Raw genomic sequence first — 25,395 nt, 5'->3', positions numbered from 1 at the left:
AGAAAGAAGTGAAAGCATAAAAAGAGACGGTAGAGAATGTGGGAAAGAAATATAAAGGAAAGTAATATAATGGATTCTGTCAAAACTTACATGAGAACTCAACATCGTTTCAGATGAGCAATACACACTCAAAAGCATCTGTTTAAATGGTCAGTTTTTCTCAAAGAGTCTATCATCTCAATTTAGAGGCAACCATGTGAAATTTCTCCCTTCCAACAGCTGCCTGCATTTTCACATGCTCACTAGTTTTAATTTATCCACTAAAATATCCAATAGAGGAGATCATGCACTACTGAAATAAATTTTTCTAAAAATCAACAACAAAACACCCAGTGTCATTTTCACCATATTTCAAATGATTTATTGTGATTGATACAATTCTGTGACAGTAATGACGATGGAGTAAAGAATAGTCTAGAATAAAACTGCCAGTTCTTTTGTCTTACTAAATGTTTAAATACACAATTAAAATATATCCTGCTTGACTTTTGAACAAAATTAGCAGCTTGATTGGAAATTACAAGCAATAATAAATATTCTTGTATTTTATCTCAAGCATGCACTTCACTGACACTATTGTGAAGATAAATGCTGAAAGTATGGGAAGAAGTTTCCTAAACAGTTTTAAAGTGAAATTCATAAACAATTTAGAAAATAATTTAATAAATATTGCCCTGGGACCTATAATAGACTTGGAATTAATACATCTTCAAAACATATTTTCAGGTTGAATGATTTTCCTAGAACTAGCTAGGTTTAAAACTAGAATCTCTCAAAAATAATAAACACAGTACCATGGTATTACCATTTTGGGACATGTTACAATGTTTAAACCAGGGGTGCCCAACCCTGTTCCTGGCGATCGACTGTCCTGCAAAGTTTAGCTCCAACTCTAAACAAACACACCTGCCTTTAACTTTCACGCGGTCCTGAAGATCTTAATTAGTTGCTTTAGGTGTGTTTGATTAGAGTTCATTGTTTCTATATAAGACTTTAAAGATCTCTACATATAGTTTGACAAACCAGAATATGAATTTTTACTTTTATCTCCTATTGTGTATTTTCATGAAAACTTCCTGAAGGTGCCTTATTTCCTATGGTGACCCACGTGTTTGTGCCCTAGATCTGTTGAAAGACAACACCATGCATTACAACTCATGGAGGGGGACTTTCCTGTCCCATTTTCTTAGTGGTGTCTGAGAATAGCAGGTCGTCAAACATGGAGTGCATGGCTAGCTGGTGTCAATTATGTCAAATACCAGGCATAAATACCTGCAGATGCTGTGTACTGAACATAAACACATCTTAAATGTCATTCACTGCACATATTTCCTAGTGGATAAAAAAATGCCATATGTTAATTACATAAAATATACTTTATAAGTCTATAATTAGGTCCACATCATAAATGCCTTCATAAAAGCTGACCTTAAAGCGTAACTAAACCCCTGGTCAGAGCCTAACTCCACCCACTGGCAATATCTGAAAAATGCTGGAAAAGTGGGCAGAGCCCAGCGGCGACAGAGGGGCATGGTGAGCTTGTGCAGGGGCGTGGTTAGTAAGTGCCATCATAGGTCACAGGGGTATGCAACGTCCAATAGGAAAATTCAACTGCAGTAGCCACCGTTCAACCTGAAGAGGGCAGCACTCAGATGTTTTTACACCATATATTGTAGAGTTAAAACCCTTTATAACCAAATGTCAAAACATTTACTCGAATCAATGCACAGCACTAATAAAGACAGTCTTTCTGATCATTAACTCAAAAAAGTTGTTTTAGGGTTTAGTTACCCTTTAAAGTCCTCCCACATAAACAGCAGAGGCTGACAGAGAGAAACACTTAACTGCCCTCCAAACACAAACTTCTAATTAACAGTCTAATTAAAATAACAGAAGTAAAGAGCAAAAAGAAAAAATGTGTCAAGAAAATTAAACATGCACTACCACTAGATGTCCCTCTAAATTCTAAACACATTTATAATAGTGAAACCCATTCTGTCTCAATGATTTATAAATTTAAGTTTTGGGTTATAATTTATATGCACTAATAATGGAAAAAGCTTTTCTGTTGAGAGATATGAAATAAATTTTGCTATAGTTTATTGTGCATGCAGATTGTAAGTTGTTTAAGTGAAATCAAGGAGTTTATAAGACTGGTTTATTTTTTCTTTATACTTTAGAACATATCCGCGTTTGTGCATCAGTGTCTGTAATGTGTGCTGTTAGTGCAAAACTTTTAGGAAACTTATCCAAGCTGTAGGCTAGTCAATAATCGTATGATTCATATCTGACATAAAGGATCCACAAATGAAACTGTGACCACAAACACCATTAACTTAAGTGAATCAAAGGCAATAATCAGCAATATGTGTTCACACAAATACATTTCAGTCAGGACCACTATCGTCAAAGATGACTGACAATTAGCACACAGTTTGGACTGGCGGTATGGTTCTGTTCTGGGCAAGAACTCCCTGCACATCCAAGCAGCCTAGCATGGATAAGAGCTGGGAGAGCAGCAATAACCCCCCAGGGTAAACAGAACAGAACCAACATAAATGTATTGCAGATCATTTTAGTTCAATATTTTAATGTAACATTTTAGAAATTTGTCTGATTCAAGGATAATCAGAAGGCTGAATCCTGACTGACAAGGGGAGGAGTGGGGAATGGAGATGGGTAATTCAAACAACTCGAAAGCTGATGATGATACTGAAAGACCTTATATATGAGTGCCGTGATAGGTGTCGCATCCCTATAGGTAGACGTGGATCAGCTGAGAGTCAGCTGATGCAAGCTTGACTAACGTGACCTGCCAGAACTAACGCTGATGCTAGATTTCTGTCAGGACCACTATCGTCAAAGACGACCTACAATTAGCATACAGTTTGGATTGGATCTGTTCTGGGCAAGAACTCACTGCGCATCCATGCAGCCTAGCATGGATAAGAACAGGGAGAGCAGAAATAACCCCCCAAAACAAAACCATATGCCATACCCCCCAACACAAAATGACAGCGAAAATCTCAAGCCTTAAGCAACATGCATGTAGCCCTTAAATGACAAAAATGTTGCAAACGCCATAGCCACAAGCATGTTGCTCTTAACCAGATGACCTAACGAGTATGCTGCCAATACCTGAAAAGCTTAAGCAACATGTTCTCGCTTACAACCAGATAGCCTTAGAGCAAGCATGCTTCCAATGATGACCAAACAGCTTAGGAACAAGCATGCTCCCAATGATGACCAAACAGCTTAGGAACAAGCATGCTTCCAATAAAGCCAGATAGCTTAGGAACAAGCGTGCTCCCAATAACAACCAGACCGCTTAGGAACAAGCGTGCTCCCAATAACAACCAGATAGCGAACCAAATTCGCCATTAATTAGCAATTGAGCAACTCGAAAGCTGGTGATGATACTAAAAGACCTTATATATGAGTGCCGTGATAGGTGTTGCATCCCTATAGGTAGACGTGGATCAGCTGAGAGTCAGCTGATGCAAGCTTGACTAACGTGACCTGCCAGAACTAACTCTGACGCTAGATTTTTATAAGAATGTTTTTGTCAAGATCTGTGAGGAAGAACCCAAATGCAGAATGGCAATTACAGGTATTTATTCAAAAAGATAGGGCACTAGAGGGTTAGTGAGCTGTGAAACTGTCCAACAACAGGGGATACTGGGACAGGACTGCCTGGGATGACACTAGCCTCAGATGACAACAGGTGGGAGAACTGCAGAGAGAGTGGCAGGACCAGTGGTCCAGGTGATGTGGTCCAGGCAAGGCACTAAGGCAAAGATTTGTCACTAGAGGAATGCCAACTCCCAACCAGTCAAGCAGCCAGGCAGAGGGAACCAGCAGGCAGGGAAAGACAGGAGGCGGGCAAGGCCTGGGACAGGGAACACTCACAATATAACAGGTCACAACACAACAGGAACACGAGACAAGATGATCAAGACAAGCAGTAAAAAAAAACAAAGCTAAACAAAGAACTACAAGAACAAAAGAAACAAAACAAAAACAAAGGAAACACAAGTGAACAAACTAAGGTACTGATAAAACGGCCAAACAAAATAAAAACCTAGAGTACCGGATAACTAGAAAATAATAAGAGAAGTAATAAAGAAAAATGTTAAATGAAACCAGAAAAGTCTCAGCTACTGAGACTAACAAATACAGGCAAAAGAGTAAATGAACCAAGGAACAAATGTAAGACAAATAAATACAAGACTAGCAAGGACTAAAGCCGGGCTCACACTGTGCGATTTTTAATAGTCTTTTGCGATTGTTGCTTGTCACACTGTGCGAACATGATCCCCATGTCAGACTGTAGGATCTCAGTTGTCTTAATGTCAGACTGTACGACAGTCAAGACGCAACAAAAACGGACGTACTCAAGAAGACTTGTCCGGAGTTTTACGTCATCAATACGTGACCCGCGTTCTCTTGCTATAATGGTAGCTAGCAAACAACAGCAACGTGTAGATTTTCAACGTTAGTTTTATTAATTACATGCCTTGATGTAAAAAAAAAAACGAAAAAGACGACGTGTGTGGAGCAAGTTATGGCTGGGCAAAAGAGGACTTTATGGACTTCCAGTTCTACAGAGCGAACTTGAGGTAATTTTGTTATTCGAGTTTAAACATCCTGCCCCTTAATAAATAAACTTTAAGTAAACTTTACTTTGTACATATATTGTTTTTACAAATAACGAAGTTGAAGTTTGAAGTTGTCGCGCTAATTGCGTCATCAAGTTCAGTGCTCCTATTGGTTCTTGGTTTGACGGTCGTCGTAGGAGATGTCACACTGCAGGAAAGTGTCTGAAATCTTCTGACACTGCCAGAATTTAATCGGAGGAAAAAATTGATCGCAACGGCAATTAATCGGCTATCGGTGAACATGTCAAACCAGCGATCTAGACAACCGATTTTAGCCTAGGATTATAGGAATCTTTTAGGATTTTCAAAATTTGTCTCAAACGACCAAATCGTGGCCAAAATCGCACAGTGTGAGCCGGGCTTAAGACTAGACTAAGCGCAGGAAGATATACTTGTTGTAAGAGGCTAAGAAACACACATATGCACACAACGAACTAGCAAAGAGAGCACAATAAATAAGGAGGAAAGCACACAAGGATCAGGTGAACACAATTAGAGAAACAGGGAATTAGGGAAACATTGCATCACACAAATGACTTTATTTAAACATTTCATTGATACAACATGGCTCTGAGTTGTGAGAAAAGAAATGCGTAGTGACATCATTGCTTGATGACGTCATGAACTGATGAATCGGCTTTTTAAACCAGTTAAAAGAGCTGAACTGTCTGAGGCCCTGTCCACACAGATACGCAAAGATTTTGTATCAGATTGGCGTTTTGTCCAGACAGAGCTGGCGTTTTGGGAGCGAGAAACCACTATTTTTTGAAACCGGGTTCCAGAGTGGATAAATATGAAAACGACACTCTTGCATTTTCATGTGTACAGCCTATCCGTATATTTTGTGAAACGATGATGTCATCACCCTACGTCTCACCCATAGTCAGACACCGCTACGTCACGTGACAGCAACAACAACATGAACAAACACTGAACGATTGTCTTTTTATTAACTAACATTAACACAGATTAATAAATGTATTGTTCCATGTTCATTTGTATACCATGCGCAAGGTTTATGCACATAGTCTTAGTCTTCTCCGTTTTTAGTGTGTCTCCGTGGCAGAATTACAGCGCCACATACTGGTCTGACATGAATGCTACATTGTTTCGTGTCGGTTTCATGGTTTTGTCTTTACGCAGATATTTCTTGAGATGAGGAAAAAAGAAAAAAGATTGGATAGGGAAAGCTCTGGCTTCATGTGGATGTAGCCTAAAACGAACCAACTTTATAAGGTACAACTCTTCAACTGCTTGTTAGCGCAAACACCTAATCATCCAATTGATTAGGCAGCAACTGAATGCATTAAGACAAGTTCATTGGTGATTTAAGTGACAATGTGGCATGGTTGTTGGTGCTATCATGTCAGAATGAACCAAAATCTCAGAGGAATGTTTCCAACACCTTGCTGAGTCTATACCATGAAGAATTTGGTACTAACTAGCAAGGTATAGGCTACCTAATAAAGTGGCCGGTGAGTGTACACTCACTGAAAGATATCCATGGATAATTATTTACGGATGGTTATATATATTAATTCCACATGATCAGGTTTCTTTCATGAAGGGAATTGGAGACTTAATTTAAGCTCCACATTAATTATGTCATATAAGATCAACATACCTTCAAATTATCAGGTTGTTCTAGTGGCGGCTGGTGCTAAAAAATGGGGATGGGGGGGTACAAACAAACTGAATCACACTGTTAATGCGACAGCATGACTGAATGCAATTGTTAAATAACCATTTAACAAGTGACATAATAATGAGTCACTACTGCTTAAAATATAGTTGAAAATTTAACTGTTAAAGCATGAAATAAGACACCAAATAAGTGAATTTAAGTTTAATGTGGGTATATTATCAGTGTAGTAATCATTCAAAAAATATTCAAGATTTTTATTTGTCACATACACAATTATACAGAGTATAACCAGCAGTGAAATGTAGGTCAGGTCCGCTCCAAGGACAGTGCAATTATATAGAATACAAATATTAAGAAAAAGAAAAGTAGAAAAAATTAAATAATAAAATAAAATAAAAGATAAAAATATAGATATAAATGTGCAGGTCAGTATGTTGTTGACTTAAATAGTAATAAAGAGGAATGTGCAAAAAGAATGTGCAAAAAAGTTGTACAGGGTATTTAAATAGCAGCAATATGAGGTAGAGAAAAAATTATGAATAGCTTATTGATATAGTGATATTTACATGGAGTCAAGTGATGTTATGACACAGAGTTAGAGTTAAGGAGCCTGATGGCCTGGGGGAAGAAGCTCCTCCTAAGTCTCTCAGTTTTTGCCATCAGGCTACGGAAGCGCTTACCAGATGGAAGCAAAGTGAATAGACGGTTACCAGGGTGATTAGAGTCCTTGATGATTTTGACAGCTCTATTTTTGCAGCGTTTGAGGTAGATGTCCTGCAGAGAGGGGAGAGCAGACCCTGAGATGCGCTCAGCTAAGCGCACAACTCTCTGTAGTGCTTTGCAGTCCTGATTGGAGCTGTTTCCATACCACACTGAGATGCACTGAGTCAATACACTTTCTATGGTCCCTGAATAGAAAGTTTTCGGGATTGCTGGTGAGACCCTGAATTTCCTCAGCTCTCGCAGATGGTACAGTCTTTGCCTGGCTTTCTTAACCTGTGTTTGGATGTGTGTAGTCCAAGTCAGGTTCTCGGAGATGTTTACACCGAGGTACTTGAAGCTACTCACCCTCTCCACAGGGGTCCCCCACTGATCATAAGAGGAGTGTAGGGCTGCTGCTGTCTCTTCCTAAAGTCCATGATCAGCTCTTTAGTTTTGCTCACATTCAGAGAGAGACAGTTATCCTGGCACCATGATGTGAGTCTCTCTACCTCATCCAAGTATGCGGTCTCATCATTGTTGGAGATGAGGCCCAGAACCACAGTATCATCAGCGAATTTGATGATAGATGTGGAGCTGTGAGAGGACACACAGTCATGCGTGTAGAGAGAGTAGAGCAGGGGACTCAGGACACAGCCATGTGGGGCTCCTACGTTTAGAGTGATGGAGTTTGAGGTGAACTGGCCAACTTTCACCACTTGAGGTCTGTCGGTGAGGAAGTCTTGAATCCAGTCACAGAGTGAGGAGTTTAGGCCGAGGTCTGTGAGTTTAGAAGCCAGCTTGATGGGGACTATAGTGTTGAAAGCTGAGATATAGTCAATGAATAGCAGCCTTACATAATTCCCATTGTTGCTGTCTAAGTGTGTGAGGGAAGAGAGGAGGACGTGAGAGATGGCATCGTCTGTAGATCTGTTTGGGCGATAGGCAAACTGAAGGGGGTCCAAAGTATCGGGTATGGAGGAGCAAATGTGGCTCTTTACAAGTCTCTCAAAAACCTTCATGACTATAGATGTGAGGGCAATTGGGCAATAGTCATTCAGGCAAGAGGGTTTGTTGTTCTTTGGCACAGGGATAATGATGGATTTTTTTGAATGAGGTGGGAACCACGGAGGTAGCAAGGGACTCATTAAAGATGGAAGTGAACAAACCAGCGAGCTGATCGGCGCAGGACCTCAGAACACGGCCGGTTATCCCATCAGGTCCGGCTGCTTTCCTGATGTTCACTTTCTTTAGCGCCCTTCGAACCTCTTCCTCTGACACGGTGATTAAAGGATCATCGCTGCTCTGCCTGCTGCTTCCTGATGCGCTGGATGGCAGAGACGCGCTGCCGCCATTGCAATCGATGCGGCCGTAGATGATGTTTAACTCGTCGGCCAGCAACGGATCTGCTCTCACCTCCGTGGAGGATTTGTTTCCAAAGGCACAGATGGTCCTCAGTCCCTGCCACATCCGTCGAGAGTCATTGAGCTGGAAATGAGACTCAATTCTCTCTCTGTATCGGTGTTTGGCGGCTCTTACTGCGCGTCGGAGAGCATAGCACGATACTTTGTACTCGCTCATATTCCCGGTCAGAAGAGCCTCATTGTAAGCGGCAGTGCGTGTGTTAACCGCAGCACGGATTGTTCTGTCCACCCATGGTTTCTGATTGGAGAATGTCCTTACAGTTATTGTTTCTGTAGCTTGCTCGGTTAGCGTGTTTACAAAGCTTAATGCTACATCCATGAACTTGCTGACGTCAGAAGAACTCGCCCGGAAAATGTCCCAGTCGACGTCATCAAGAGCCGCCTGCAGTATAGCCTCTGAGTGGGAGGACCAGCGCATCACTACTCTCTGCACTGGAGGATCCTGAACGAGCCTTTGTTTATATTCTGGTGTGAGGAAAATGGCGGCATGGTCCGATTTGCCAAAAGCCGGTAGTGAGCGGGCTTTGTAGGCATTCTTGAACTGAGTGTAGCAATGATCCAGTGTGTCTAGTTGGACAGGATACATGTTGATGAAAGTTCGGCATGACCTGCCTGAGGCTGGCTTTGTTAAAGTCTCCCGCGATGATAAAGGCAGCGTCAGGATGTTTGTTAATGTAGCCGCTGAGCACATCGTGAAGTTTAGACAAAGCCAAGCCGGTGTCTGCCTGTGGTGGAATGTACACAGCAGTAACAATGATCGATGAAAACTCCCGGGACAGATAAAATGGGCGGCAAATAATGGAAAGATGTTCCAGATGAGGCGAGCAGGAAAGCGACAGAATGGAGATATTCCTGGGGTCACACCATTTCTTGTTAATCATGAAACATACTCCTCCACCCCTGGATTTACCGGCCTCTGCTGTTCTGTCCGTCCGAAAAACAGAGAAGTTATCACTCGGCATTACAGCAGTGTCCGCGACCGAGGACGAAAGCCACGTTTCGGACAAACAAAGGATGTTGCAGTCCCTAATGTCCCGTTGGAAACTAATCCTGGCTCAAAGATCGTCCATCTTATTCTCTAAGGATTGGACATTTGCGAGCAGATTGCTCGGAAGAGGAGGACTGTGAGCCCTTTTCCTGAGTCTATCTCGAATCCCAGCGCGTTTCCCATGGTGTTTCTTGATCCTTCGCCTCGGGGGGTTATTGTTCATCTCTGCGTTCCGAAGAATCTCCAGAGGCCATGCTGGATTCGTGGCTAAAGTGTCCTGGAACAGGTTGGTGTAGCGGTTTCCAATGTCCAAAAGTGTTTCTATGTTATAGGTGGTCAGTGCTGATGTGAAATGTGTAAAAAGAGAAAGTAAAAGTAAGTAAAAAAGTAAGTTAAAGCAAAATCTCAGCAGAGCAGTGCCATTTTCGGCACCATTTATATTAATGTAATTCAGAAAAATTTTGTCCACATTAGGGAGACACAGGATAGCAAATCCTTCAAGATAAAGACTGTGAAAATGGTTCAATAAAATTGACTTGTGGTTAAAAAAAATTGCATATTGTATTTTCATAAGGTTTAATAAAGCCCAATGTAATAAGTATGCGAAAACTGTGATCTCCTAAAGACTTTTAGACCATTTTTTATCTGAATTTTAATGGTATTGACAATATATTATTCAAGTTGTCAGACACAACTGAATATGGCCAACTGAAGAAGGGACAATATATTACTTATAAATTTGAATATTGTGCATATAATAATCCTAACATAAAGACTCATAACTTACTTGAAAAGAGACATCCAATGTATAACTACATCATCTACACAAGCTATTGTGCTTGTACGGCGATGATCGCCTCAAATTAAACTGCATTGTTTCAGTTAAATTCTGTGTTGTTGCCCGCAGTCATCTCAGAAGATATATTGTGCCTATTTGACATTCGAGAATGGTCCAATCACTTGAGGCCAAAATATCTAAAAACAACATTGATTCGCTAAGATCAAAAGTGGAGGGTCTACATCTGAAACAACACATCCGACAATCTGAAACAAGCAAATTAGAGCTCAGCCTCAAGTCACATGCATTTCAAAAGTTTACTGACCTAATAGACATCCATTTTTCCGGCACCCTACACTCACAAATCAAACGAAATACAGTTTTGATTTTTTGATTTTGAGTAGGTTTTGACATGATTACCAGTTGAATAGTATGACTAAACAATGCAATTTCGTGATTATTTTGCTATATATATTTAACTTATTTTAAACTAGGGTTGGGCGATGTCTACAAAAATGGCATCAGACGATGTCTGCAGTGAAACATCGCAATGGACGATGACATCGGGGGGCGGGGGTGTGCCCAAAGCGTAAATCTGCATTCAGAACAGCAAGGAAAACAAATAACGATTGCCAACGATTGCCTGTTACAGTACATAAAATTTCACTTACCACATAGAGTAAGGAGAGATGACTGAAGCTGGTCGCACACTGGACGAGAAGAGCATCTTTAAAATTCAAACACATTTTCTATGAGCATACACACACCTGTGGCGGCATTCCGCGTCTGTTCGCTGCACCTAGCAACGCCTCAAAACAATGTAAAAACGTGGCACGATGCGACACGACGCTGAGCTTATCATCCAGTGCGACCAGCTTGAGACGATGGCGAATGATTTGCAGATCCCGAGCACAATTGACAAATATCTGATCTTGTAAAATGTGTGGTAAGTACTGCCGCTCCATAGTATAAACAGAGTACGTGCGATCGTGAATCTCAAAAGTGAAACTAAAAAGCGATCGTGCAAAAAGCAGTTTCAGTGCCAGGCATAATAGCAGCTCCCTGATGCCCACAATTTAGGCTATATACAGTATACCCAATGATATAACAGCGAGCTAAATTTGGCTACTGAAATATATATTTTCCTCCCATCACGTATTTATTCCTTTTTGGGGTCCTGTAGTAGGCTACACGGCATTTTCTTTTCGAACACGGTACTGGGATGCGGGGAATATTGAGGGGGGGTCCACGATGCCGGCTCAACATCGTGATGTTTATCAGCCATCGGTGATGGACGATAGCATTGTCTATTGGCCCAACCCTATTTTAAATATTTTGAAGTAGGCTTCTTCCCTGGCAACTTGATGAAGGCGGCTCCCCAGCGCCCCCTTTTGACCAGCCGCCACTGGGTTGTTCACTGCACAGTTTCATTAAAGGGGTCATATGATGCGATTTCAAGTTTTCCTTTCTTTTTGGAGTGTTACAAGCTGTTTGCGCATAGATAAGATCCAAAGTTGCAAAGACTAAAGTCTCAAAACCAAACAGATATTCTTTATAAAAGTTAAGACTCAACCACGCCCACCTAAAATGGCTCATTTAAACACGCCCCCACTTCTTATTTAAGGTGTAAATTATTCGAATCAAATCAGTTTAAATCACATCAACCCGAATCTATAAGATTATAAGAGCTAAATTTCTTACAACATCCAGTGAGCGTATGACGTTTGACATAATCGGGTGACATTTCACAGCTAATGTGAGTAATTTTTTTTTTTTTTTGTTATCACTTAGATTATGGAAATTTGACTTATAATAGTGTCCAGTGTTTCCCATACATTGAGTTATTTGTGGCGGCCCCTCACAATATCAAAACTCATCGCCACAAATAGATTTTCCAAAAGGCTTATACTTCGTTGAATAAACTGAGCACTGCATGTTTCAAAATTAAAATGCAGCGCGGGTGTTTTCATATGAATGTATCTTTGAATAGAAACGACCGTCTTCAGAAAAGCTTCGATGCCATTTTCATTTCGTCTTTCCTGTAATGCCTGATAAATTAGCATTTGTGACCACAGGCTAGCACTTATTTGATTACAGCCGTTACCGAGGAAACCGCTATATCTCCCTCTACAGCAGTGCCTCTTGCAGGCAGAGAATGAATTTGCATTTGCAAGTCTGTGGGAAACACTGGTGTCTGTCAGCAAACATAAACAAAAAGAATGCTTCAGAATTGTTTTGAGAAGGTACTTAAGTTTTGAGCCAAGTATTATTACTATGAATTAGGCTACTACTACTATTACCATCTTGTACCCTGCAATAATCATTTACTCAAACTCTCTTTTATGAGATAAAAAAGAAAAAAGAAAAAATTGGCCAAAAAATCAGCATCATATACTCTGATAGTACACGTACATCTCAGAGATGTCTATTTGATGTCTGCATTTACATCTGCAAGACGTATTTTTTACAGTGTTTGCTCATCTGCAATACGTCTATATAGGACGTTTCCTTTTAGATGTCACATAGTCGTCTATTAGATGTCTTGAAGATGTTTATGATTTAGAATGTATGTAAAACTGACATCTGAAAGACGTCTGTAGACAGCAGATGCTTTCCAGATCAAGATATCTTTAAAAGACATCTTGCAGACGAACGTGCGCTATCTGGGTATCAGCCATTAGCTGATTTCTAAATATCTTCATCGGCCAGAGAAAACCCTTTATCGGTCAACCTCTGCTGACACAAATTAATTGTTTTGCCACTTTTGCACTTGTTATTAATGTATTTTGAATGCAAAGGGCACTTTTATTTTTTTTTTAAAATGAGTGTTTATTTGTATGTTATGTACGTTTATTAAAAACAAGTTTCGCTGAGGTACTGTATATGTGCCTATAAATGTTTGCCTTTAGATTTAAGAGGCAATTACTACCCATATTATGTAGAAGGCTTTGAAAATAAACATAAATCTAAAAGAAATAGGATTGTTAAAAAAGATTAGCATTGCTAAATGCTAAAAAATATTTGGTTGCTATGACAGATCTTTTAACACTCAGTAGACGGACTTTTATTCATTATATGAACTAAAGTTTTTAATTTGTCGGGTGCTAGTTGAGCTAACTTAAGTTGATTGCGATAGGTTGCCTTATTTTTTGGAGTTAGGTCAACTTTTTTTTTTTTTTTTTTTTAACAATGCGATCCGGGACCTTTGACACTGATGAAAATTCAGATTTGGACCTTTGAATGTACACTTTGAAAACCCCTGATCTAAGTGATCTCTACCCATACATATAATGTACAATAAAAGAAAATAATAATAAACATCTTTAATTAAGAATATGCACATAACTAGTCAAAAATTTATTTACATCAATGAGAGGTGGTGCACAGATGTAACTGTGTTAAAGAAGATGTGCTGTTCAGATCGAGAAGTGCTCTTCATTAACTGCGAAGTCCCCTCATGCTTCAAACGCTCCACCATCATCCCCGTCCCAAAGAAACCCAAAATTACTGGACTTAATGACTACAGACCTGTGGCTCTAACGTCTGTGGCCATGAAATCATTTGAAAGACTGGTTTTGGCTTATCTGAAGGCCTCCACTGGACCCTTACTGGACCCCCTGCAGTTTGCCTACAGAGAGAACAGGTCTGTGGATGATGCAGTCAACATGGGACTGCACTTCATCCTGCAGCATCTGGACAGACCAGGGACTTCAGCTCCACTTTTAACACCATCATCCTGGAAACCCTTCAGAATAAACTGACACAGCTCTCCGTCCCCACCTCCGTCTGTCAGTGGATCACCAGCTTCCTGACAGACAGGACAGAGGCTGGGAAAATTCTCATCCAGCACTCGCACCATCAGCACTGGAGCTCCTCAGGGCTGCGTTCTCTCCCCACTGCTCTTCTCCCTCTACACGAACGACTGCACATCTAAAGACCCCTCTGTCAAGCTCCTGAAGTTTGCAGACGACACCACACTGATCGGCCTTGTAAGGCTCATTTATTGGTCCAATGGAGGTTTCCAATAAAACGAGGAAGGTCTCTCTGCGTATTGCTTGTCTTTCCTTTTCGCAACACAACAAGATTAAATGCAATATATTTCTTTCACATATAATAACTCGTTGTTTCATCTGACTCCATAAATGAAAGGTTTTAATGATATCTGTGCATCATTAAAGTGAACGAATGTTTGATTGTTCTGTTAAGCTCTGATTATACTTTACCCGCTTAGATCAGGAAACTATATCGCTTCGAGTTCCTCACTAGGTCTCCGGCACAATTTTGTCAGTTCCAATGACCCAAAACAGAGGTATTTGGCTAAATATCTGAGATTTGCCGTATTCCCACGTGCAGAATCAAAGATATGTAATACTTAGCCTCCTTGGCTGCCCCTCAGGAACTTAATTCAATCGTTTACTTTAGTAGAGTCTTCCTTTTTGACCACCATTTAAGAACATTAGTCGATCAACTTTACCTTTCTTCAAAATGGCTTTGTCTGGCCAAGCTCGTGGCTTTTCCCACGTAAACTTATCTAAAGTAACATTAAATTAGAACAGAGGTCATCGACGCATTCAGATCTAGGCTGATCAAACAGCATCTGCTGATTCTAGACAGAAACTTACTCGTCTCCTCATCCAAGCACACGTGAATTTAGGTATTGGGTATTAGTCGTCACTAATCCCTGACGCAAACTTGTGGAAATATACGAATCCGACAACCTACTTGGGAAAACAAATCTCAGAGTCGGTCAGAATACAATCAAACGTTTACAATTTATTGATCAGGTAATGAAGCAATAATTCAAAATCCAATTCATAAGGATAAAATCATCAGTTGAACATGTCATAACAACAATTCAGAAATAGAGGAATTTGTAGAAATTATTACCTGTCAACAAAAACTACACACAGCATTTGTGTGGGAAGTCAGCTTACAGACTTCGCGAACGTTTTTGCACCTTTTCCTTATATACCCAGCTAATTCAATATTCTTACCAAAAGGTGGCGTTTGTCATTATAATTACAATTTGGTTCCCTGTTGAGGGATTCACGCTGTGAGATCAGAATTTGTACTTGAATGGGTTCTTGTTTTACATGCAGGAGGTATCTGAATGGGGGATCTGGGGAGGGAAACACCTTTTCAAGAGACACATCACTTTTCTCATATTTTATAACTTCTTTAAGCTTTTCATTATGGTTGGGAGAATGAGACCATTTTACCAGGCGCACAGGGACACTTTAAATGATATCAAACATGCATAGTTACTTCTTGTGCATACCTAACATTGCATAGGTTTCAGTGTATTTTATGTGAGGAGGAGGAGGGGGGTGAAGGGGAAATAGTGTGTGTGAAGTGTGAGCTGCACTGTGTGCTGCATCTCTGAAGTTCCTTTTACATCTGCAGGAGATAGTTCAAGTGTTAATTTTCAGGAGAGCCTTTTGTTTCGTCGAGGGGTAAATCAGACATATTGGCACCAGCCTTACAGCCTCATACAGGACGGTGATGAGTCTGCCTAAAGACGGGAAGTTAAGGAGCTGCTTGTCTGGTGCAGTCTTAACAACCTGGAGCTTAACACGCTCAAAACTGTGGAGATGATCGTGGACTTCAGGAGAAACCCCCCTGCTCTCCCCCCACTCACCATCATGAACAGCACTGTGACTGCAGTGGAGTCATTCAGATTCCTGGGCACCACAATTTCTAAGGACCTGAAGTGGGACAATCACATTAAGTCTACTCCGCCATCACTGAATTCGTCCTCTGCACTTCAATAACTGTCTGGTTCAGCTCAGCTACTAAATCTGACCTCAGAAGACTACGGAGGGTAGTCTGGACTGCTGAACGAATCATTGGTACAACTCTCCCCACTCTCCAAGAACTGTACTTATCCAGAGTGAGCAAAAGTGCAGGCAAAATAACTCTGGACCCCTCACATTCAGCACACTCCCTCTTTGAACTGTTACCGTCTGGTCGACGCTACAGAGCTCTGAGTACCAGGACGACCAGACACTGGTCCTGTTGCACTGTAGAGCATCTGTCACTATAACAAATTCCTCATATGTGTAAATATACCTGGTCAATAAAGCTTATTCTGATTCTGAAAAAGACCTTAAATAATTTCTCTAAATAAAGACACTATTACTGAGGGTTATACAAAACCACACAGCCCAGGAATTCACCAGTGTATCTTTAGTGCATTAACTTTTATTCACAAGTGAAGAGGGGATTAATTAAACCAGGATCAGATGTTTAACTGGTGAAATATTAGTGAGACTACAGTAAACAACTTAGAAAGAGCCAGGAATAAAATTATATTAACTTTTCTTAAAAAAAGAGGCATTTTCTCCACTCCCGATCTTCTTGTGACTGATCATTCTAAAAGTTATTTGGTTGAAAAAAAAAATCCTTTGTACATTTATTCATCATGTGAAATAACTTTCCTTTTCTGCTGATGCAACTTAGGCCATGTGGGCTATTTGATCATGTCAAACAAGTCAAGTAGCAAATAAGGTATGCTTCTCACTTCTTTCTAATATGTAACACCCACTTTTCTCAATCCAGTCAATTCCTGATGGATAAAATCAAGTACCGCCAATGTTTCTTGCTCAGTATTATGTATCCCTTTCTCTAGGAAAATGTCACATTATGAAAGTTCACAAATTTACTTCTACATATACTACTTTCTTTTTACACTTCATCAAGTGGACAAAATGGTTCAGCATTTTATGAAAAAACAACTATTAGAGAATAATATGAGAATGTGAAATGAAACCTACAGGTAAGGAGAAGAAAACTCAGAAGCTGGCAATAGACACAAATCCTATTCACATCAAGGTCTGCATGTCTATGTGGGTGTTCTGCTCAGTGAAAGAATATACTCTGCAATGACCTGGCTAATCTATTTTCGCCTTTTCATTATCTGCAAATGGACAAAAGTGCAGCCTAGCAAAATCACCCCCTCCCTCTCTTCCTCTTTGAAAGTGCTGACTAATTTGGTCTGCCCATCTTGCAGCTCAGCAGGGCCACACATGGACATCTGGCCTACAGTCTGCTAACACACATTAGTAATACACAATATAAGAGATGTGTGCATAATACCTTTGTTATTGTAGACATCTAAGTAGTTGGGAGCTGAGAAGATAGTGATGAGAGAGGGGAAGCCTGTAGTTTGACTCTTTCTGTACATGCGATACCTGTGGGCAGAAGAAAAACAAAACACACATCATACACACACATCATCCCTGTACTCAGAATTAAACAATGATTACACTTAGTTTTTTTTATTATTATTATTTTATGAAGCTGCATCAAGAAGCACCTCAAAAAGAAAATAAATCACTGGATTGCCTAAATTTGCGCTAGACATCCTATAGTTCTGTTTTTTAGGCACTTTTCTAGCAAGCAAATAGGATATCCTTAAGAGCAGCTGAATAAAGAGTTATTATAATTGGAAATTATTTTTAGATAGACAAACACTGGGCAAACATTTATTCAACACATTGTCAGATCTTTCTTTATTTGAGTGTTTCTGATACTGTTTTTGAACTTGCATTGACTGCTGTGTAATTACCTTTATCTATCATCACTGCCACTACCATTCAAAAGTTTGTGGTCAGTATTTTATTGCTGTCCGCATCCAGAATGTCAGGGTTTTTCTCCCACCACCTGTAAAAATCCTCAGCCAATTTACCTACTGTTTTTTTTTTTTTGACAAACACTAAAAAGTCATGTGGTATTTTAATTGCTGTCCGAATCTACATCTCTGAGTTTACAAGAGGGGAATTCATGGCAGCAAAATGTATGCAATACAATTTTAAAATATGCACTATATACAATTAAATATACATTAAAAAATATAGACCGAGCAGGTTTCTTTGTTTTATACAAATCACAGGATACATTAACTTATTTTTTCTAATTTCCAAATTTTAAGGCTCATTTGAGAGATAAAATGCAAGACATAAAACTATTTCAACTATAGCACATCTATTTTCCTATTTTAAAACAGTGATTAAACATGAATTTATTACTATTATTCCAAGCATTTGACATTTTATTTACAGCAGGCAATAATTCAACAGACCACGTCAGCTGTTCATTCCTGGGTTCATAGGATCACAGAACTCGCTCCTCCAATATATCGCCACCAGAATGCACGAGTTTTATGACTGAGGTGTAATGTAAATGTATTTTTACAGATGTAAACATATGAAACAATTACTATCCAAAGAGAATACATTTAAAAGACTTCCAAAAAAAAAAAAAAAAAGTATATATATATATATATATATATATATATATATATATATATATATATATATATATATATATATATATATATATATATATATATACACAGTATACAGTCAGGTCCATAAATATTGGGACATCGACACAATTCTAACATTTTTGGCTCTATACACCACGACAATGGATTTCAAATGAAACGAACAAGATGTGCTTTAACAATGATGTCAGCTTTAATTTGAGGGTATTTACATCCAAATCAGGTGAACGGTGTAGGAATTACAACAGTTTGCATATGTGTCTCCCACTTGTTAAGGGACCAAAATTAATGGGACAGAATAATAATCATAAATCAAACTTTCACGTTTTAATACTTGGTTGCAAATCCTTTGCAGTCAATTACAGCCTGAAGTCTGGAACGCATAGACATCACCAGACGCTGGGTTTCATCCCTGGTGATGCTCTGCCAGGCCTCTACTGCAACCGTCTTCAGTTCCTGCTTGTTCTTGGGGCATTTTCCCTTCAGTTTTGTCTTCAGCAAGTGAAATGCATGCTCATGTATTTGTGATTGACTTGGCCATTGCATAACAGTCCAATTCTTTCCCTTCAAAAACTCTTTGGTTGCTTTTCAGTATGCTTTGGGTCATTGTCCATCTGCACTGTGAAACGCCGTCCAGTGAGTTCTGAAGCATTTGGCTGAATATGAGCAGATAATATTGCCCGAAACACTTCAGAATTCATCTTGTTGCTTTTGTCAGCAGTCACATCATCAATAAATACAAGAGAACCAGTTCCACTGGCAGCCATACATGCCCACGCCATGACACTACCACCACCATGCTTCACTGATGAGGTGGTATGCTTAGGGTCATGAACAGTTCCTTTCCTTCTCTATACTCTTCTCTTCCCATCACTCTGGTACAAGTTGATCTTGGTCTCATCTGTCCATAGGATGTTGTTCCAGAACTGTGAAGGCTTTTTTAGATGTCGTTTGGCAAACTCTAATCTGGCCTTCCTGTTTTTGAGGCTCACCAATGGTTTACATCTTGTGGTGAACCCTCTGTATTCACTCTGGTGAAGTCTTCTCTTGTTTTTTATTGTTGACTTTGACACACATACACATACCTCCTGGAGAGTGTTCTTGATCTGGCCAACTGTTGAGAAGGGTGTTTTCTTCACCAGGGAAAGAATTCTTCGGTCATCCACCACAGTTGTTTTCCGTGGTCTTCCGGGTCTTTTGGTGTTGCTGAGCTCACCGGTGCGTTCCTTCTTTTTAAGAATGTTCCAAACAGTTGTTTTGGCCACGCCTAATGTTTTTGCTATCTCTCTGATGGGTTTGTTTTGTTTTTTCAGCCTAATGATGGCTTGCTTCACTGATAGTGACAGCTCTTTGGATCTCATCTTGACAGTTGACAGCAACAGATTCCAAATGCAAATAGCACACTTGAAATGAACTCTGGACCTTTTATCTGCTCATTGTAATTGGGATAATGAGGGAAAAACACACACCTGGCCATGGAACGGCTGAGAAGCCAATTGTCCCATTACTTTTGGTCCCTTAACAAGTGGGAGGTACATATGCAAACTGTTGTAATTCCTACACCGTTCACCTGATTTGGATGTAAATACCCTCAAATTAAAGCTGACAGTCTGCAGTTAAAGCACATCTTGTTCGTTTCATTTGAAATCCATTGTGGTGGTGTATAGAGCCAAAAATGTTAGAATTGTGTCGATGTCCCAATATTTATGGACCTGACTGTATATAGGGGTGGAACGATACATGTATTCGTACCGAACCATCACGGTACGGATATCTCGGTTCGGTGCATGAGGCCTTACAATGAATACAGGCAATTCACCCCCAATCCAGAAGAGGACTCCCGCAGTAATGCAACACTGTTTGATAACCGCCAGCAGAAGAACAGCGAATGCCATGAGTTGCACACTTGCAAACAAACCCTCAGACAGTGACCATATGCTGATTCTGAACACGTCTCTCACATAGACTGACAAAGGAGTATACTTTAAAGGCTTGAGCACTCAACTGTTTGCGAAATGGGGCTTTGTGCTTGTGTATCCTTCCCCTCTCATTCGGCACAAATCCAAATATTCCATAATATTTCCATATTTGTGATGTAACGTATCTGAATGCTAAAGTATTTCTTATTATATAAATTATAGGCTTTGTACTTCAGTCGCGTTCCAACGGTGACACAGAGGCAGGCGTGCTGATGTTTGGTTAACTATTTTATTTTGATAAAGTACCAACTGCGCTGTCAAGTTAGCAATGCTGGAACTGATGTGTTTAGTGTGTGTGTGTGTGCGCGCACTCGCTCTGGCGCGATCACTTCAACTGTTTCCTTATACCAGCAGAATCAACTTTAAACACTTGTCTTATTAATAATGCATCACTGTATAAAGGTCTGCTTTTATTTGTGTACACTCACAATGAAAACAAAACAGATGTTATATATATAACATAATGCCATAATATTTAGTATTTCCACATCTAGGTGGAAAAAAAATTGTAATTTGCACTACTGTCTGTTCAAAATAAATGAAAAGAAACCGACCATAGATTTTTTTTTTTTTTTCCCCTGTCATACCGGAATCGTATCGAACCGTGACCCCCGAACTGATGTATGTACCGAACCGTGACATCACAAAATCTGTGGTTGTCTTTTCTTCCTGTCAAAGTGGCTTTTTACAAGTCAGAATAACTTGTGAATTGTGATCTTCAAAAGTCTAAGACTAACAAATAGTCATCAAAAATGTCACTCATAAGCCATATTTCATTTGTCTATCCTAGGATTGCGTAGATATAATTTTTTCATTCTTATGAGCTCTATTTTCAGTCTGGTTATAGGGTAATAATTATGAATTATCAATGCAGAGCTGCTAATAAAAAGTTTGCTATGTCAATTCCATCAGCGCTGATCTCATTTGGACCATGGTCCACTGTTTGAGGACCCCTGATCTAGAGGGACCCTTCCTGCAATTAGTGCACAAGTAGCCCTGAATCTAGTTTATACTAATCAGAATATAACTTCTATTGGTTTTGCCCTGTTTTTTTTATCACCTGCTGCTATAATCAGGGACCGAGAGACTGGCAGAGCACAGCCTTGTCAAACAATGACTCCACGATGATCGGTGAAAGTTGAACGCTCCAACAGTCTGACTCAACAAAATTGGATGAGTCAAAAGAAAAAAGGCCCATTCACAGCTGGAAAATGCATAATGCAATGCTTTATAAACGATTAAAATGATTTTCTTCATGTAAAAAAGCACAGCACAACTTAAAAATACAATTGTGGACAATATGCATCAATTTCAGCTTTGATGCTTTAAGCTTTAATGCTGTGATGTAAATAGCCAATTAAGTTTATTCAATTATCGTAGCAGAGCATAATCTCATTCCGGGGACCATAATTAAATAAATCTTATAAAAGATCATTTCAAAATGCAATGTTTGTGTTGAAACTGAAACTTAAACCGTTGCTACTGACAAAGAAAATCTAAGACGCATGCTTTTGTGTCAGACTTACCCAGCATCCTGTGCTTCATGGGCTCGTATGATAGATAATAAGTTGTTGTGTTGTAGAAAGTCACACACAGCAGGATAACTAGAAGAACGAGGAAAGAGAAATTGAAAATAATTCGTAATATACCAGGTCCTTCTCAAAAAATTAGCATATTGTGATAAAGTTCATTATTTTCTGTAATGTACTGATAAACATTAGACTTTCATATATTTTAGATTCATTACACACAACTGAAGTAGTTCAAGCCTTTTATTGTTTTAATATTGATGATTTTGGCATACAGCTCATGAAAACCCAAAATTCCTATCTCAAGAAATTAGCATATCATGAAAAGGTTCTCTAAACGAGCTATTAACCTAATCATCTGAATCAACTAATTAACTCTAAACACCTGCAAAAGATTCCTGAGGCTTTTAAAAACTCCCAGCCTGGTTCATTACTCAAAACCGCAATCATGGGTAAGACTGCCGACCTGACTGCTGTCCAGAAGGCCATCATTGACACCCTCAAGCAAGAGGGTAAGACACAGAAAGAAATTTCTGAACGGATAGGCTGTTCCCAGAGTGCTGTATCAAGGCACCTCAGTGGGAAGTCTGTGGGAAGGAAAAAGTGTGGCAGAAAACGCAGCACAACGAGAAGAGGTGACCGGACCCTGAGGAAGATTGTGGAGAAGGACCGATTCCAGACCTTGGGGGACCTGCGGAAGCAGTGGACTGAGTCTGGAGTAGAAACATCCAGAGCCACCGTGTACAGGCGTGTGCAGGAAATGGTCTACAGGTGCCGCATTCCCCAGGTCAAGCCACTTTTGAACCAGAAACAGCGGCAGAAGCGCCTGACCTGGGCTACAGAGAAGCAGCACTGGACTGTTGCTCAGTGGTCCAAAGTACTTTTTTCGGATGAAAGCAAATTTTGCATGTCATTCGGAAATCAAGGTGCCAGAGTCTGGAGGAAGACTGGGGAGAGGGAAATGCCAAAATGCCTGAAGTCCAGTGTCAAGTACCCACAGTCAGTGATGGTCTGGGGTGCCATGTCAGCTGCTGGTGTTGGTCCACTGTGTTTTATCAAGGGCAGGGTCAATGCAGCTAGCTATCAGGAGATGTTGGAGCACTTCATGCTTCCATCTGCTGAAAAGCTTTATGGAGATGAAGATTTCATTTTTCAGCACGACCTGGCACCTGCTCACAGTGCCAAAACCACTGGTAAATGGTTTACTGACCATGGTATTACTGTGCTCAATTGGCCTGCCAACTCTCCTGACCTGAACCCCATAGAGAATCTGTGGGATATTGTGAAGAGAAAGTTGAGAGACGCAAGACCCAACACTCTGGATGAGCTTAAGGCCGCTATCGAAGCATCCTGGGCCTCCATAACACCTCAGCAGTGCCACAGGCTGATTGCCTCCATGCCACGCCGCATTGAAGCAGTCATTTCTGCAAAAGGATTCCCGACCAAGTATTGAGTGCATAACTGAACATAATTATTTGAAGGTTGACTTTTTTTGTATTAAAAACAGTTTTCTTTTATTGGTCGGATGAAATATGCTAATTTTTTGAGATAGGAATTTTGGGTTTTCATGAGCTGTATGCCAAAATCATCAATATTAAAACAATAAAAGGCTTGAACTACTTCAGTTGTGTGTAATGAATCTAAAATATATGAACGTCTAATGTTTATCAGTACATTACAGAAAATAATGAACTTTATCACAATATGCTAATTTTTTGAGAAGGACCTGTATAGCTTGAAGGCAAATTAACTTGGTTACTAGTTTTAGTTCTGGGGTGCATTTTCACTTTGATGTTCAAGATACTGTTCATTACAGTCTCAGGAAGGAAATGTAAAAGATGGCCAAAGTAGACTATGTGTCTCAGGAATGTACACATAGTACATCAATGGAGAACAAAATTGCTGATTTCCTTTTATTTAATTATATCTTTATGAATACTGATCATTTGTTTGTGTATGTGAGTGACCTTAATTAAGATTGACATGCTTTAACTCAAGCAAATATTACTCTTGCATCTCGTCTTGACAAATGATTCCATCATTAATTTAATTTAAAGCTGCAGCCCGTAACTTTTTTTGGTTACAAATGATCCGAAATCAATATTTGAGCAAGTACATAGCCAGCCAGTGTTCAAAACTATCGCCTTATTTTAGCTTGATTCACAACTGTAAGCTTATAATAATGTTTTCTAATTTGGGTAAATTCTAATATGGGTAGGTTTTCGTGGGAAATTCGAGCATGACATTGCGTTTATAGCCTTTTCTCACAGCAGCTAGAATAAATATCTTAAATGTATCATTTTGATGGCGGATTGTAATCCAGAAAGGATTATGAAACACATGTGAATTAAATTAAATTATATTCCCGTTTTAAATGTGCTTCTGATTACAGATAGCCTGGGATTACACAAGATTTGTATTTTAAAGAAAACCAATTCGAAAGGAGCATAGTTTGCTTTTTGGGTTGAAAGAATTTCTTAATATGAAATTCGAATGGTATGACAATTAGATATTAGACTGTACAGAAAATGAAATCTACATGCTAATATACACTATACTCATAGTCATGCAATGTTGATGTTGTTAACATGAATCATTTGAGAATAAAGTATAACAATAATAATACTTTGCATGGTTTGATGTGATATGAGCTAACCGATCTTTATATTAACCTTTAGATTAACCTCAGTTGGGCAGAACAAACGTGGCAGACTTGTTACTTACTTGTTCAGATGACAATATACGGTAAAAATTCTTATATATATATATACACACACACACATACACAAGTTTGGTCTCGTTCTGTTTTGCGTATCTTGTTAGTGTCTGCGCTTGGCCATTTGATGTGAAAAAATAAGGAAAGTGTGTTCAAGCGCCAGCAGAAAACAGTGTAAAGAAATACTCTTTGAGAGAAGCAGTCTTTATCAGCGGAAGTTAAAAGCAGCTCGTAAGTGTATGTACTTGTCTCATTAGTGTTTAGCGCAGTTGTCATTGCTAGGAAACGCTTGTTTTGTTTACTGTGTGGAGACGTGCTGATATGCTGATACGTTTGGTCTCATTCTGTCGCGTCTACCGTGCGACTCCACCGGGCTGGGACACCAGCAAATGACATAAGTATCGCTTTTGATTTCTCCTCTTTTCTACTACTTGTTTCACTTCTGTTTCAGTTTTCACCATTTCTTACATGTGTGTTTGGCAGTGTTATTTCTTAGGATTACTGATAAACTATACTGTCGTAATTTGTATATGTTATCTATTTTAATTTTAGTTAAATAATGTCTGAATTTATTAGGTCTGTAAAGGTCTTTTATTAAGTTTTAGTTTTATTTAATTAGAGTTATTTTAATACTTCAACAAACTAAACGGAAATTAAATTATATATATATATATATACATATATATATATATATA

At 39.4% G+C, this 25,395-nt stretch overlaps 1 protein-coding gene across 4 annotated transcripts in view; it reads right to left on the bottom strand.

Annotated features, from left to right (window-relative positions):
* LOC306872667 (protein phosphatase 3 catalytic subunit alpha-like) overlaps positions 1-25,395 on the bottom strand; it is a 200,140-nt gene that overhangs the window by 53,135 nt on the left and 121,610 nt on the right. For all 4 annotated transcript variants that reach the window (XM_079421340.1, XM_079421341.1, XM_079421342.1 and 1 more), the window contains exons 7-8: positions 21,982-22,059; positions 17,288-17,382 (exon numbers count right to left, since the gene is read on the bottom strand). In XM_079421340.1, the coding sequence (XP_079277466.1) occupies positions 17,288-17,382; positions 21,982-22,059 (173 nt within the window). The remainder of the gene's footprint in view (positions 1-17,287; positions 17,383-21,981; positions 22,060-25,395) is intronic.

The sequence above is a fragment of the Barbus barbus genome (genome assembly GCF_936440315.1).
Source record: "Barbus barbus genome assembly, chromosome: 1".
In the NCBI taxonomy this organism is placed as follows: domain Eukaryota; kingdom Metazoa; phylum Chordata; class Actinopteri; order Cypriniformes; family Cyprinidae; genus Barbus; species Barbus barbus.
This window is presented reverse-complemented; position numbering and strand designations above follow the sequence as displayed.